This window comes from Coffea arabica, chromosome 2c, assembly GCF_036785885.1.
Source record: "Coffea arabica cultivar ET-39 chromosome 2c, Coffea Arabica ET-39 HiFi, whole genome shotgun sequence".
Taxonomy (NCBI): domain Eukaryota; kingdom Viridiplantae; phylum Streptophyta; class Magnoliopsida; order Gentianales; family Rubiaceae; genus Coffea; species Coffea arabica.
In genome coordinates, this window is record NC_092312.1 from 1214260 (window position 1) to 1230275 (window position 16016).

General features: G+C 39.4%; 2 protein-coding genes across 3 annotated transcripts; both read right to left on the reverse strand.

The window, feature by feature from the left end:
- Positions 1-153: 153 nt before the first annotated feature.
- Positions 154-6919, reverse strand: LOC113728264 (soluble starch synthase 1, chloroplastic/amyloplastic-like). 2 transcript variants are annotated; one of them, XM_072073288.1, is made up of 15 exons: positions 6234-6919; positions 5189-5544; positions 4939-5016; positions 4710-4834; positions 4527-4608; positions 3804-3977; positions 3467-3548; positions 3160-3251; positions 2838-2900; positions 2673-2762; positions 1568-1692; positions 1372-1480; positions 1232-1287; positions 721-760; positions 154-526 (listed from the first exon to the last, which is right to left on the reverse strand). In XM_072073288.1, exons 1-15 carry the CDS (start codon positions 6580-6582, stop codon positions 368-370), a joined length of 1980 nt encoding a protein of 659 aa, XP_071929389.1. In that variant the 5' UTR covers positions 6583-6919; the 3' UTR covers positions 154-367. The 2 variants fall into 2 exon arrangements, with proteins under 2 accessions (XP_071929389.1, XP_071929390.1); XM_072073289.1 differs by lacking the exon at positions 721-760 and having other exon boundaries at positions 293-526.
- A 2092-nt stretch (positions 6920-9011) lies between these two features.
- Positions 9012-12849, reverse strand: LOC113724880 (protein IQ-DOMAIN 21-like). The gene is made up of 5 exons (XM_027247753.2): positions 12504-12849; positions 12098-12180; positions 10888-11178; positions 10148-10516; positions 9012-10031 (listed from the first exon to the last, which is right to left on the reverse strand). The coding sequence occupies exons 1-5, from the start codon at positions 12733-12735 to the stop codon at positions 9384-9386; spliced, it is 1623 nt and encodes a 540-aa protein (XP_027103554.2). The 5' UTR covers positions 12736-12849; the 3' UTR covers positions 9012-9383.
- Positions 12850-16016: the final 3167 nt, after the last annotated feature.

The window sequence follows — 16016 nt, forward strand, 5'->3', positions numbered from 1 at the left end:
GCGCTGCTGTGGCATCATTTCTGTTAAGTTTGAACCTTCTTTCATACTACAAGAAGTTCGCCATTTTGTCTGCACAATTACAGAGACTACCCAAGTGTCTCCTGGTCGATTGATGATTTTACCATCGATTGCATGCTTTATAGAAAAATCGCAGAGGGAAAACTCTCCTGACTTAATTTTGTTAATTGATGCAGTGCAAGTTAAAAAGAACTCTATGATTTGTTCCCGAGGTCACGACAGTATAATAATTCTACAACGCTCTAGCAAAAATGCAGTAATTCGTGGTAACAAATTTTGGGTGTATTCCAAAATCAGGAAATTTCTTTTGCCTATAGATGCTGATTGCCTTCCTCTCTCCTTAACTCACTCACTTGACATAAGGAGGATCCAGGAAGGCCCAGTCAAAGACCTGTTCATATTGAACTGCTGCGTTGTTCCAAGAGTAGTCCCTCTGCATTCCTCTCTTCATCAAACCCTCCCAAGATGACTTGTGGTCTCTGTAAGTCCCAACAGCTATTCTTAGTGCCTGCAGACATCAACAAATACCAACTTGTGAAGATAATTCACCAATTATGTTAGCAGTCAATGCCCCTATCAGGTAGAGACTAAGAAAGGATAACCATTTGGGATCGCATGAGCAGAAATGACACAGAACCCTACATGTGAAAAGTAACGGACGAATTATGAAAATACGGGCATATATACATTGAGAGAACTTACAGCAATCAGATTTTCTCTTGATAGAGGAGAAAAAGTCCACCTGTTAGACATTTCATATTCAGCACCTTTTGAAAGCATATACAAAGACCGAGAGAGAAAAATAGAGCATCTGGCTGCAGACCAAAGAAGGAAAAGCAAAAGAAAAGAGGATCCACCCCTCTGTGTCCTTCAATATATGAAAGTATTCAAGAAAACTAGTATATACGATTACGAATTGCATTCTGTGGCCTCAAAAGCACATCACTGCTCAGTGTCTTTTATTCTCCGAGGCAGTGGCTAGAGGTTTATTTTAGTCAAATTAAGAACCTTGTGGCCAATATCCGAGCAAACATGGTAACTTTGTAGTATCTTGCTAACTGATTTTACAACCATACAAGTATCATCAATTTGGATATCTTGTATCGAGGCACCAGATCCCAAGGAGATGCATATACTGTCTTAGTAGCAACAGTGTTTCAGCTATAGAGATGGCTTCTTGTTTACCAAAAAAATTTTGATTAAAAGTCCATACCCAGTTCCCTCTCCTGTTCCTTCTTGAGCATATGGATTGAAGTTCTCTACTGTGTCCTGAAAGAAAAAGGATCGTAAACAGCACATGTAATGCATAATATTGTGTTATTAGAAGATTTGCAATTTCAAGTCTCCACTCACCCTAAGACCCCCAGTTCTGTGAACAACAGGCACGGTGCCATATCTCATTGCATACAACTGGTTCAAACCACATGGTTCAAATCTTGAAGGCATTGTTAGTATGTCACAACTGCCAATTGCACAGCGATAAGAAGTGAACTTCATAAAAATTGCTTCTTAACAATAAATCTCAGAAGGTCAATTCTTGCTCAATTACCCTGCAGTTATTCTATGTGAAATAGGAACATTAAATCCAACCCAACCCCTATATTTGTCTGGATATAGTGACTCCAGATGCCGCATCCAATCTTCATATTGTCTCTCCCCAGATCCAAGCATTACCTGACAAACATTGGATTAACGTACATTTTTTCTTGAAAAAGACAGGGTTCGGGATTTATGTCAAGAAATACAAAAGAGAAAACAAAGGTCCTCAATTGAAGTAGGGCATACTGCAGCACCACCATCCCTCCACAGAAATCGTATATCAACTTACAACCACTCCAGCAAATATAGAGTGCAAATTTTTTCTATTTATCATACCTCATTTATATGAAGCTAACTGAATAACACTTGAAAAGTCAACTGGTTCCATGACTACACTATATGCAGATATAAAGAAGGCCAATGATCAAACAGAGTAAAATGTCTACCTATACATCCTGTTAGAGCATCATAGAATAGTTTCACATCTCAATTGAATAAGAACCTCTAGCCAAGTTAAAACACAACCTCAAGATGAAAAATGGCAACACTAGAAACTGGCATTAACTTCTAAACGAGGCATCCTAAAACCGACTAAATACCAAATAGTCCATAATCTTGACTGTTCGGATTATCCAACACCAGTTATGGAAGGGGCTGGTTGCTGGTTTATAAGTGTGAAGAAGAAACCTCACCTCTTAAGCTAGCATTTGGGGAAAAGGCCCAATAACACCCAAAGTTGGTGTTAGAACCCCCAGTTAGAACAACTCTGCCTAACAATAATTTGGCTAATCAAGTTGATGGTCAAATCCAGCCTCAGGCCCAATCTTTGAGGGGAAGATAGTTGGGGTTATTTACATTGGTTGTGGAATCTTGAGCAAGCTTTCCAGGTGGGGAGGCCCAAAAGCACCCAACAATGGCCAAGAAATACAATGTGTATTGACACAGTGTGTAAAGTGAAGGGGAAAGATAATTCTGCCTGAGTTGCCTCATATATCCCCACAAAACGGAGAAGAGCAATATACAAGCAAGGACATCACACCTGATATGGCACATGGTGCATGTGCAATACAGTTTCAATCGAGAGAGAGAGAGAGAGAGAGAGAGAGAGAGCTTACAAGCTGGACATCATCTTGCAAAAGTTCTGGGGTGGCAGACAGTAACATGTCGATACCTTTCTGGAAGTCCAATCTACCTATAAACCCTATCTGAATCGAATTGAACTTATAATCAATGCAAAAGAGGAAAAATCCAGTAAATAACTAGAATGAGTGTATTCTCACCAGAGGACAATCAGATCGAACTGGAAGACCTAATTCCTTCTGCAATGCAATCTTGCACAGAACCTGCAAATTACCACTAACATGGAGATAAAAACAACCAGAGAAGCAGGTCCATAACTTGATGCAACAATCGGTCTTTTATTTTCTTTCCCTTCACCTTTTTCATCTTTAGTTTATCCTTACCACCCAAGGGCCCTTAATGGGTCAAATAATTACTATTTCTGAAGCAGATACAGATGTCTTCATTCATACAAGTCCACTTTCTGACGTAAGGTTATCAATCCAATTTAAGTGACCTGCTCTGATAATGAAGCAACAGTACCTTTCCAGAAAGGTCAATCAAGGAGTAATGGGAAGAAATATGAGGATCAGAAGAGGGATCCCAATCATTGACATCAATGCCATTTGTTATCCCTGCACAAGCATAAAAAATCTTTCAAGCACTTACAAGCTTGGTGGTAATTCCAATTAATGCAAAAAAAAAAAAGAAGATAAATTAAGTGTAAGAGAAACAATAATCTGCAGGACCCTCAAACTCAATCTATACCCTTCAGAAGAAGCTTACTACATCATAAAGGTACCACAGGTAAAAGCTACCTAACCGAAGAAATAACCATTATAAGACATACCATTGAGAACCGTCTTTCTGCTACTCAGAAGCTCATGTAGCCCATATCCACCTTCAGGAGTAGTAATTTCCCGAGAATAACCCTGCCATAAACGAAAAAGAATAATTAGGTTAAAACAAAAAAAAAAAGCATTTTGATATTGTTCTCCCAATAAATACTTGTACGAAACTGGGATAAAAGAAGAAACTTTTACAGGCTGAATCAGTTACAAAGTAACAAAGCTTCTTATTACAGGCTCCACATAGCAGAAAATTATTTTCATAAACCACCCAATTAAATCCATGATACTTAATAATGCATAATCATGTAAATAAAACTAAGTTCCAAGACATCAGACCTGGCTGACTGTCAGTATTCTGTCTGCAGTTACAATTGCACCTTTCAAGACATTCACAGCTTCGCCTGTGTCTAAAGCATGTGTCCTTGCCCAAGTTGGAAAAACCCATCCCACTGCCCCATACCAATCTGGAGTTAATCCCAGATTGTTGTAAGTTATTGCGGGCTCCACTCCCTTGCAAGCATAACAAAGCAGCTTCAGTTACTAATTGCATCAGAACTCATGATCCAATGCATTTTTAGAAGATTTTAATGATCATTAACCTATCTTTACCTGTTGTCTAATTAATTCCAATGAAATTGGGTGGTCATTGGAGGCCTATTAGTCACTGCAATCTAGTAACACTACATATCTAGTGACAGATTGGATCAAAGAACTGCCAGCAAAGATTGGATTGGACATGGAACCAAAGTCGTGGCTATACATGACAGCACTTATAATTGCAAATCTTTTGAATGCAAAAGGAGAAGCTTATACTTAAATATGATCCTTAAACAAGGCCTTAATTTCTCACTACCGGTTCATGACTTGACAAGGTTACACACCAAGAGCTGCAGATTGGAAGTCTAACAGAAGGAAAATTCATTAACCCTCAAGTGATCTTCATTTCCAGCTATTTTCAGACAATTATACAGCCGATAGCATGATTTCCAAAATAAAAATGCCAAGTAACTTGGAGAAGAAAGTAAATAAGCATGGATGAGTGGAGAAATAAAAAGGCACCTGATGTGCAAGGTTATGAATCACGATTATACTCCGAGCATCCTTATAGACACCATAAGGACGATACTTGGCTGCGAGAAGCCTAACCATAACATGAAGGTTTTATTAAGTACTATTGCCATGTAAAAACAAGGATGAAGGTTTACACCAACGAGACCTAAAAGGGATTAATAAGTGACATACACGGGAACCAGGCCAGCATGCCAATCATTAGCAAGGAACAGGCATTTCTCTCCGTAAGTGAACCCTCCTAATGGAAGCACTAATGGAGCTTCACATGCTGCGTGACAAAGCAAAGTGAATCGAAACTGCTCAACCAAAAAAGGGAGGGAAATCAACACTTATCATTGTCAGCGGATATTGTTGCCAATAGCTTCATCTATCTTAGCAATAACAGGAAACAACCACACACCTGATTATCACCAAAAGAACCAAATACATCACCATATGGCGTTCCAGGTCTGTGATATGAGGGATGGTCCACAAATACCTAGCAAAAGAAGCAAGATCCCATAACTGTTGAGATCATCATCAAGTAGGGTAAAATTTTTCCCTCACAATACTTAAGGTAAACCACAGTGCTACAATTGAATCAGATGCTACTAAAACAAAAGGAATGAAAAAATAAAAAGCTAAAAATATAGCATGTTATGTTTCCTTACCCAGTCAACCCCTCCCCTGTATTCATGGTAAAAAGAAACTTCTTGTACACCACCAAAGCAATAAATTTTGGTTGGGCAACCAACTTCAACAGCATTAGCAAATCTTTTATCTGAAGGGCCTCCGTCCAAGTATCTAGGAGAGACAACCATTACGCGGTGCCCACGGGCAGCTAAAGCTATAGGCAAAGAACCACAAACATCTCCTAAACCCCCTGTCTTGGAATATGGAGCAACCTCCGCCGCAACAAAGATAATATTGAAGGTTATTCTGGCCAAAATATTTTCTTCTGTATCTGGAGTTGCATGTTCTTGACCACTAGGCAACTTTGTATACGAGTCCGTGGCCTTTGCATCACCTGTAGATCAAGTTCAACAGAGTAACTGCTGGTCAAAGCTTAAACTTGAACAGTTCTTCAGCTTTAAAAATTGCTCCAAAGACATTATGCAGATTTTGTACTTTTTTAACAACATCCACATAACTAAGGGAAAAGGTAGGACTAAAAATATGAATTGCACTCTGTAACCATTTATAACGCTATTGCTGTCATGATGCAATTCTGGGTAGCTTGAATAGTCGTCAAATTCAGAAGCACCAGGGTACACTTGACTAGTATAACGGTATAAATGAAATGCAGCGAGTCTATTGGAAAGATAGGTTCTTGCGAAGTTGTAATATTTGGATAGGATATTATTTTAAATAACTACTGTAACATTTTTTATATCGCGTCACGTTCGTGAGATAAAAAGAATAGATTGAGAAAAAAAGGTTTCTAATGCAAACAAAATAATATTTGATTTTTTTTTTTTTGGGGTATCCAAACACACTTATAAAAGAATTTCAATGACACAACGAATTAGCAAGATCAGCAACAATAACAAAAACGTTAGCAACAGTACAAAAGAAATCAATCGCAGCACTTTAAAATATCATCTGGCAGACTGCTAGAGATAGGAAAATGATGTAACCCGCTTTTACAATGCCAAACTGCATAGAATACAGGAAAAGGAAGCCGGAGAGGAGAAAATCAAGGTGGTGTATATTTACCGGACTGAGGAATCAAGTGAAAGCTAGCAAGAGAGGCAGGGCCTTCATGCCTCTGGGTGCCCAATACTAGACCCTCCTTCTGATCATCTTCCAGAGCACTGGAAGAAGATCCATCTTGAGATTTCTTAGTAAACCCGGGGCCATCGAGTCCGTTCGGTTCAGCATAGGATCTTCTAACGCAGACGGAGAACCGTTTTCCGCTTCTGTTATGTCGATAAAAAGAAGCAAAACCCACGTGCCTCAGCACAGCCCAACCCTTGCCATTTGCAGGGCTCTCCGCAGAAGCCGGGGGAAATGGTGTGTGGCGACAGGGGATGATTCTTGAAGTTTGCGTACTTGCCATATGCATTGAGCAACCAGAGTGAGTGCGTGAGTGCGTGTGATAGAGATGGAGAAACAGAGGAGGGGGAGAGAGAGAGAGATATATATATCGAGATATGGAAAGACCCTAATAAAGACGCAAGGGATATATTTCCGTTTCTTGCTCTCGGCGAGAGAGAGAGAGAGAGAAAGACGCACGCAAGATTCAAGTGGAACCTGGAAAAGCAGGCAAAGCCAGCCAGCCCGCCCACCAAAGTACAGCTACTGGGATCTGATGATGATTGATGAAGCCGCGAGAGCCGAGGGAGACGGAGGGAGTCCAATCGAAACGACGTTGTTTGGTTTACTTCACTTCGGTCCAGGATATTTTGACATTTTAAGGAAAAGGCAAATACCAAGGCCCACGGAAGACTCCTACCTCTACTACTAGTGACTGTTAGACACGTGGCATTGATACTTTGCTAAATTACATTCGTCCCCCTTTCTGGGGGCTTCATGTCACGCCCGGCATCGTCTTCTTTTTCATTTTTCCAACCGATTACGAGGAATTTAACAAGTACTGTTTATTTTCTATATATTTTTTTTTGAGGTATTTAAAAGATGTTCGCTTTTAGCTTGGATTACTTGTTTTCGTCGGAAAATATTATCGTTTTCGATAATCATATTTTTCTATCATCTTTTTCCCTCACATATATCAAATCGTTACAATAATTTTTTCATAAAAAATGATGAAAAATGAAATACAAACACAACCTTAATTTGCTACGGCAAATTTGACTATAAACCTCAAACAATAGTAAGTAGTAGATTAATGTTTGTAGCCATGCTCTATTTTCATTCGATCTTTCGGATTCCCATGTTGCCAAAAATTTCAAACGTATTAAGGTATTAATGACGTTTACTTAACAGAATACCTTTTTCCTTTTTTCTTTTTTTTGGTAAGTTCTATATATATTTTCCATTGATGAATCGGTAAAGAGTCAGTAGACGAGGGAAGAGGCATGCTTCCATCACTAATTACAAGAGTATATGCTGTCAGAACCGTAAACAAAATTTTTACAAAATATAGACTAATTCCAAATACCACACAATCAGCATTAGGCACACAAAAAATCTCTTGCACCCTGCAGCAACTCCTTTCACATCCTTCATAATTTGTTCAGCTACGACTTCAGGAGAGTGAACTAAGTTCTGAAATACTTTTGTTTGTTCCTACTACATCATAGATGATAAACAACTGCTGCAAATGCTACTCTCTTCGCACAACGCACACAAGAATCTTTTGAGCAATGCTGAATCATCCCATCAACTTCCCTTACTTTAGACCCCGTATAGCAAATGAGTTTTTTAGGTGTTTGTTTTCAAACTTTGACTCTATTTGAAAGGTGAGTTTTTTAAGAATTTGTCTAAAACTTTATTGTAATTTACTATAGAAGTTTTTTAAAATTTTTTGAAATATGTAGATTTTAAAATATTTTAAAGTGTATAGTTTGAAAAAGCATTAAGAATTTTTTGAGATTACTGTAGCTAAAATTTCTAAAAAACTTGGGTTCCAAACAAGGTCTTTATTATAACTTACTGTAGAAGTTGCAGGAAAAAATTTTGAAGTGTATGGTTTAAAAAATTTTGAGGATGAAGAGGTGATTCTTGTCCTGCTGAAGTGAACCTTCAGGTTTGGAGAAGTGCCTTTACTCTGGGTAGTTCACTGGGGCGAGGTCACCTGCTTAGGTTACAGGAGGGGCTGGATCCCCCGATGTAATTTCGAAACTTAAGTCAGTTCGGTAGGAAAGAAATAAGGTAGTAGTAAAGAAGATTAGTATGCTTTACCAGAAAATTGGTCATCCCTCATCTTGGTAGATACGTTGGGTATTTATAGGGGATTTGTTGGGAAGAGGGACTGGCAGCACGGGTCCCTAAAGATCGGAGATGGTCAATGCATCTGGTGGATTTGACTGATCTTTGTGAAAAGGTTTGACTGGACACTCGCCCGATTCAGACGGCGTGTGTCAGAGCAGCTGTCCATCAGATGTCAAGCATGTCAGGTGTCATTTCCTATCTTTTGTGGGTGTCTATCAATCAGCCGTCACCTCGGCTAACGACCTGAAGATTATAGCCAAGGTGGTACACAGGTTACGATCACTTCGATAAGTAACGTGCCGAGGTAGCGCCTCAGGAGGTATCAGAGTATAAGGCCTCGGATTATCCGGGCCGAAATGACCATCCTCAGAGGAATTTTTTAAGATAACTGTTACTAAAGTTGTTAAAAAACTTATAAAAGACAAATTTGACAAAAAAAAAACTTACTTGTCAAACAAGCCCTTAGTTTCATTGTAGAATATAAGAAAAACAAAATGGCTTCACGCAAGTAATAAAACTAAAAAAAAAAAAAATGTACTGCAGTTATCATTAAACATACCAGCAGGCAAAGTAATTGATTCAACTTAATTAGCCTTGTGGTTGGTAACTTCGAATAACGTGCTCACGAAGGATCCATCGGTAATTCACAAGAAACGAGTAGGAAAGCATCAGCATACATTACAGTTACACTCTCTACCTTTCTGACAAATACCCAAAAAAAAGAAAGTTAACACCCTACTTAGCTTAGCTCCAACAAAACTACCTTACTAAATCACCAATCCTTTTTTTTTTTTTTTCCTTCTCAAGAACTTATAAATCACCAATCCTTCTTTTTTTTTTTTTTTCCCTCAAGAACTAGTAATAAATCACCAATCCTTATTTCACAATGAGCTAAGAAAGATGCTGTAAAACAAAAGGGCTGTTGTTGCCCGTCTGAACCACAATAGAACCAAAATTATTATTATGATCGTCTTATATCCACGGGCTCCCAAGTCCCAAGGGCAATGGGAATGCCCTGTCCTCGCTGCTTGAGTCTGGGCTGTATCCCCCGCCAATCCACTTGCCCGGGCCACGGTTTCCATTGCTCTTTGGGTTTGGGCTCCTGGGGACGTGGAAAGTTGACGTTCTCCCACCGGCGCTCGAGGACTCGTACCCTGGCCCAGCAACCGCTCCCCTCTTTGTGGAAGTGCTTCGACTCTTGATTGAGTCCTGATGATTCCTTACCTTTGCTTTGGCAGACTGAGTTGGGGCCATGTAACTCGGAACGAACTCTGAGCCCAACTGTCGCTGCTGCCTAGCTGCTGCATACGGGCACGTCGTCGTCTCCATCAGATCCATGTCCCCTCCAATGCTGCTGCGGATGGACTTGACGACATTTTCGCTCGCCAAATCCATCTCAACAGTCTTCTCCGACATGTCATCGGTGGTGGTGGGTGTTAATGCGACGTAGGAAGTCTCGCGCGGAGGTACCAAATGTCGGGCGTGGTATGGCTGTGATGCCATCCACTGTTCCAGCCAGTTCCATCCCCATCGTGGCTTCTCGTGCTCGCTGCCGAAGAATCTCTCTTTATCACCGTTTGGATCGTTGTCGTGCAATAACTTGTGGTCTTCTTGTTGTCGCTGTTGTTATGCCAAATCCAAATGATCAATCAGAGCGAACTAGACGCGACCGCAATCAAACAACAGAATGCCTGGTTTGGAGGGTTAACTTAAATCGACGACAGAAAGCCACAAACCTGGTAGGCAAAAGCATAAGCTAGAGCTCTTTCCCTCTTCATTTCAGCATCGTGCTTCCTCATGGAATGCTCCTTTATCTTGTCTATGCTCAGGCTTCTGTTGTCCCAACATTCCATTTCAATGTTCTTCGTGGGGCTCCTTCGCCTTGAAGCTTCCTCGCCCAGTCCAAGCCTTTCCTCTTCTTCTTCCATCCTGCTCCGAAGCCTGTCTTGGGCTAACTGAATTCTGCGGGCACGCACTCTTGCCTGCACACGCACCAGTGCTTGCATGCATCTCATAGTCATCTGTGCTTGCTTCCGGACGTTATGACCTCTCACTAATGCTTGCAGCCTCACTAGGCCCTTCAGGGCACGCAGCGCACGTCTTGCCTTCATAATTAGCAAACATGTTATTTAATTAATGAGATGAAAAGTGGTAGATGACAAATTTTGGGCAACGCCATTTGTTGGCAAAATTATTTCAGGACCTTCCTTTTAACAATATATATATATATATATATATATATATATATATATATATATATATATATATATATATATACATATGGCCTATAATTAAATGACCTGTCCACATTGCAGTATTCAGCCCCTACCAATAAAGTTTCGGATTTTTAAAGAGCATCTCCTATTCTGAGGGCCATGTTCAACAACCCTATAAATGCTCAGCTTTTCATTTTCCGCCTGATTTGCATAGATAAAAACCAATAGGTCATTTTGAGTGCAGTAAAATGCTATTTTACCAAGTATCCCCTGTAACGTGATTGAATGAGCGTAGCAGCCCTGTCTTCCTTAGATTGACGTCCGTAACCTGCCAAACGGACCACCTTAGCAGCCGCTTGAGCGGCTGCAACAGCAGCTTCGGCTGCTGCAGCAGTTGCTACGGCGACAGCTATGGCATGGTTGGGGTCTTCAGCCGCCGAGGATGAATCGAAACTCTCGCCATTTGAGAAATCAGGGGAGCTTGCTGCCGGAAAATGTTCAACTGACACAACTTCTGGCGCTTCATGTTGCCATTTTTCTACGTTTTCCTTCTGCAAGATCAAATTATAACATTTCAGCATCAGCACTCATCTCTGGCCTAAATTAATCAGCCTATTTGGTGCTTCAATGTTTTCCGTAATTGTGGAGTCAGACACAGCAGCAGGATTACTGGGAATGATTGAGATCTAACACAACTAGCACATGATTACACATTAGATGTGATGGTGATAGGCCATGTTGGAGAGAGAGAGAGAGCAATTTATCATGACCTTTACTTTTTAGCTTAGGCCATGTTGATGGGGGACCATATTATCCGATCCGGATCGGGTTAATGATGTTTTATTGGGAGGAAAAAAATTCATATCCCATCAACTGCCAAGCTTAGGGATGGATGGTTATGTCAGGGACCAAATTCACTCGATCAGACAATAATATGATACCCCAAGATTTTGCAGATCCATGTGTAAAGATAGGTACTAATCGATGGCATAATCACCTATCAGGGACGGTGTGCGCATGTTGTTTGGTTTTGGTAAGGCCGTAAGGGAGGATTGAGTAAATATGACTACTGTAACAACCAACAAATACTAGAGGAAATATCAATCAATAGACAATAGGAATTTGTGGTTGATAAAATTTCCTGTTCCGTGCAATCAAAGACATCCGACATTATTACTGATTGGTAGTCAATTCCAAATTGTTGGGAAGATTAGCCAACATCCAAGTATGCTGACCCCTTCCTAATCAACAAGAATCCTCGTCCTTCATTGTATCGAGAATGTTTTACCTTCTACAGCGCTTTACACAGTATTCATGCATCAATCAGGCCAAAATTAGAAACGGTCTTAAATTCCTGGTTTGGTACTTTCGGTTACTCTGACAAATCCGGGAAAAGAAATATTCGGAGATCTAGTTTTGCCCAGAAGAGTAATCGCTAATGGCTAGAAATAGAGACATAGAAGTAATTACCTTCTTTTCCGGCGAGTCCTTGGAGTGATGCTTGAAGACCCTCTTCACGGATGCAAACCAGCTATTTCCTTTCTTGCCCATTTCTAAATGGCCCCCGAAACCCAACCACAAGAGAAGAGGTTAAAAAATGAAAGTCAGCCTTCATGATACACAACACGTAAAATGCAAATGCTTCGCAGGAACTGATGAGAATGTCGAGAGAATGAGTAGTGTATTTGTGAAGTCTTGTGCAGCACCCATTCACACTTTAACGAATGACCACAGCCACGAGAGTTGTCAGTTGTTAACAAAGAAAAAGAAAATCCCATGAGTGATGGGCACATCTGATGGAGCATTATCGAGAGTGAAAGACGCGAGAAAAACCAGTATCACAGGGCAATAACTTGAGGAGGGAAAGAGATCAAACCTGGATAGAAAAAGAGAGATGGCGGATGGAGGAGTGAACGTGATTTATGGTTGTCTTTGCTTGATGACGTCCATTTGTACGTAGAAAGAAAGATGAAGGAACATGAAAGTGGAAGAAGAAGAAGCTGGAAACCCCGGAAAGAGTAAAAAGAGAGGAAAATGGAAGTTGTGATCAAGAGAGTTGGGATTTGATAACTGGAGAGGAAGGCAGAATCGGAAGAAAGACAAACCATGGGATGAATGGAGATGGAAGTAAGTAGAAGCAAGTCATCATACCGGCTGGTGGAGACCGCGGCTTTGGCGGTTGGGTATTTATCGTTCTCACGGGGGATGGGGGGACTCAGTTAGTGGGGCAACGGGCATCGCTTCTATTGCGTACTCCATACGGCTGGGCTGTGAGCTTGTGACTTATGAGTATTGTGTGACCATTGGGGATCTCACTCCCCCCCCCCCCAGCCCGGACATTACAGATGTGCCCTTGATTCTCAATTTCCCAAGAACAACCAAAAAATAAAAATATTTTTTTGTGCCTTAAAAAAAATAAATCTTATATGCGCTAACGGTGTATATATTATTACGGTTGAATATACGACACATATCTGCAATATTTGAATTTTAAATTCAAATTTGAATTATGTGTCATGTATCTAATAGTGTAAATATATACACTTTCAACGTATAGAATATTACTAAGAAAAGCGCAAAGAGAAAGTCATTAGAGAATGCCAACAGCAACTCTACTTCGAGGATGAAAGCATATGACTGATAGGCATTGATGTTAAGTAACCGCTCTATGCTTTGGATTAGGTGTTTTTTTTGTTGTGTTTTTGAAAAATTTTACTGCAGCAGTGCATATGAAAAATTTTTACTATAATTTTCTTTTTGAAATATTTGATATATTGTATGAATGAGATTTTTTTGAGTTATTTTTATTTATGTATTACTGTAGTATTGTTTTTTTCAAATTCCCTGTTATGGTATTTTGCCAGCCAATCGGATTTTTCTACCATTTCAATCAACCTGTTACTTTTAAGTGCACATTTGTGCTTGAGCATCCATCTCCATGTCAGGCTTCTCAGCATTTTTGCAATAATAACAAATGGTTCAGAAAAGCTGTCAAATATTTCAAATACTATCGTAATTAAAACCAACAAAAAAGAAAAACCTCATTATTAGAAAAAAAAAAAAATCCCTAAAGCTGCCTTTTAGGATATTAGCCGTGTGCTGCAATTATTTCTTTAGTTGTGGTGTTATTGCCAAATTGAGTAGGCAATCAACATTAATATAACAGTGCTGTAGATTGAGGGAGGAGGCTGCAGAAGGGTAGTGAATACTGAATACTTTGTTGGTGTTTGCTGCGCTGTGAAGTTATAATAGTGTGGTGTCAGCACAATTTATTTGCACATCCAGCCTCCAACAGTGGAGGGAGCGCTTAAACGTGCAGGCCTCAAATTGCTTTTGCTTGCATTTAAAGGAAAAAAAGGAGAAAGCGTGAGAGAGGAGAGATGAATGTCCATTTGGGGTGGCTGGGACTTAAAAGCGTAATAAATCAGGAGAGGGACAGGTTATCTTTGGGTCTCCATCTATTGTGCATTGTGTAATTGCGACTTTTTAATCGGTCAAGTTAGAGATGGGTTCAAACTGATAAACCCATCCCACCTCGTAGATGTCCTATGTGTAGATGAAAACAGTCTTTCCTGTTGTCAGGGTTCGAATTTTATAGTTGAAAATTAAGGTGAAAATGGTGCATGAGAAGTGGAAAGATAATAATAATAATAATTTTTATTATTTATACGTGATATTACTAGTGACTATATTTGAATAGCAAATTCTTTCAACAAAAATTTTCACTTGTATCATAAATACATTTTTCAATCTATATTTTTATATTTTTAATTACCTTTTTATCACACATACATCATATCATAAAAAATGCTACAGTAATTATTCATTATTTTGAATAATTCTCTATCCAAACAAAAGCTCGGTAGTGTTTGGATAGCACAAATATCTCAAATAATATTTCGCTTGTATCATAAACACATTTCTCAACTCACATTTTTTATATTCCCAATTATCTTTTTATCTCACATACATCACATCACAAAAAAATGCTATAGTAATTATTTTAAATAATATTTCAAATAATACTCTATCCAAACAATAATGTAAGACGGACCTTGAAGCTTCAATGTGCACTAAAGTTGCCTTGCGTGTCTAGGGGCCTGTTTGGAACCTTGGTTTTTTATCAAGTTTGTATAAAACTAGTTTTTTAATAACTTTTGCTATAAGAATCCCAAAAATCTTATCAAAATTTTTAACTTACACACTTCAAAAATACACAAAAAACATTCCCTTCAACTTTTCTTCTTTTTCCTCCCACACCCAACCCACCACGTCTTCTGTCGATGGCCACCACCTCCACCACCGCTACCGAAGCCGATCACTATTCCCGCAGCCAGTTTCGGCCTTCCTCTTTTTTTTTTCTCTCTCTCCCTCATCCCTTCTGCTCCTCTCCTCTCCCTCTTTGACTGATTTGTTGGTCCTTTTTTTTCTTTCTTCCTCCTCCCCTCCCCTCTTCGCCTCTGCCTCCCCCGCCACCACCCTCCCCCTTTGATCGATTTGGTCACTCGACCAGATCGCAAAGGGAAAGAGGGAGGGTGGCGGGGGGAAGGAAGGGGAAGGGGAGAGGGAGGGGAGAAGAGGGATGGCGGGGAAGGGAGAGGGTGGGGTGGTGGGGGAGGGAGAGGGGAAGAAAAAAAAAAGTGAAAAAAAAATAGGGGTGGCAGGGGAAGGAAGAGGGATGGCGGGAGAGGGAGAGGGGAAGAGAAAAAAAACAAAAAAGAATCACCTGTTAGTTACTGCCATGAAAGTCTTGGAAGAGGGAAAGGAGAAGAAGCGGGAAGGAAGGAAGAAAAAGAAAGAAAAAAAATGAAAAGGAAAATAAATTTCATCTTACAAACACCCAAAGTTTTTCTTATAAAAGTTTTTCTACAATTTTTATAGTGATCTACAGTAAAATTTTATATAAATAGTCAAAAAACTCACCTTCCAAACAGACCCTAGATCTCAAGGGATCAAGACTTTTAGTGTTACCAATATCAACTTCATAGTATATTATAGACAGTACCATAAATTTTGATGTATACGCTAACATAATAAATGTATATAATACCACAATAAAATTTAAAAATACAATAAATTTTTTTACGCATTAAAATTAGTGTTCTATATTCCATTTTTTCCATCCAATTTCAAATCATCTTTGCTACGTTTGGATTGGCCATTTTTTTAAAATAAGTTTTTCAAATTCAATGTTACAATTATACACAATAATTAAAAAAACATCTCATTCATACGATATATTAAATATTTTTAAAAAATTTTAATATATATACTATTACAATAAAATTTTTCAAAAATACTCAAAAAATAGCTAATACAGACGGAGCTGTCTTCCACCTTCAAATGCACCATGCAGTTACCGCAGTGAATCTCCCTCTGATTTTAAGTA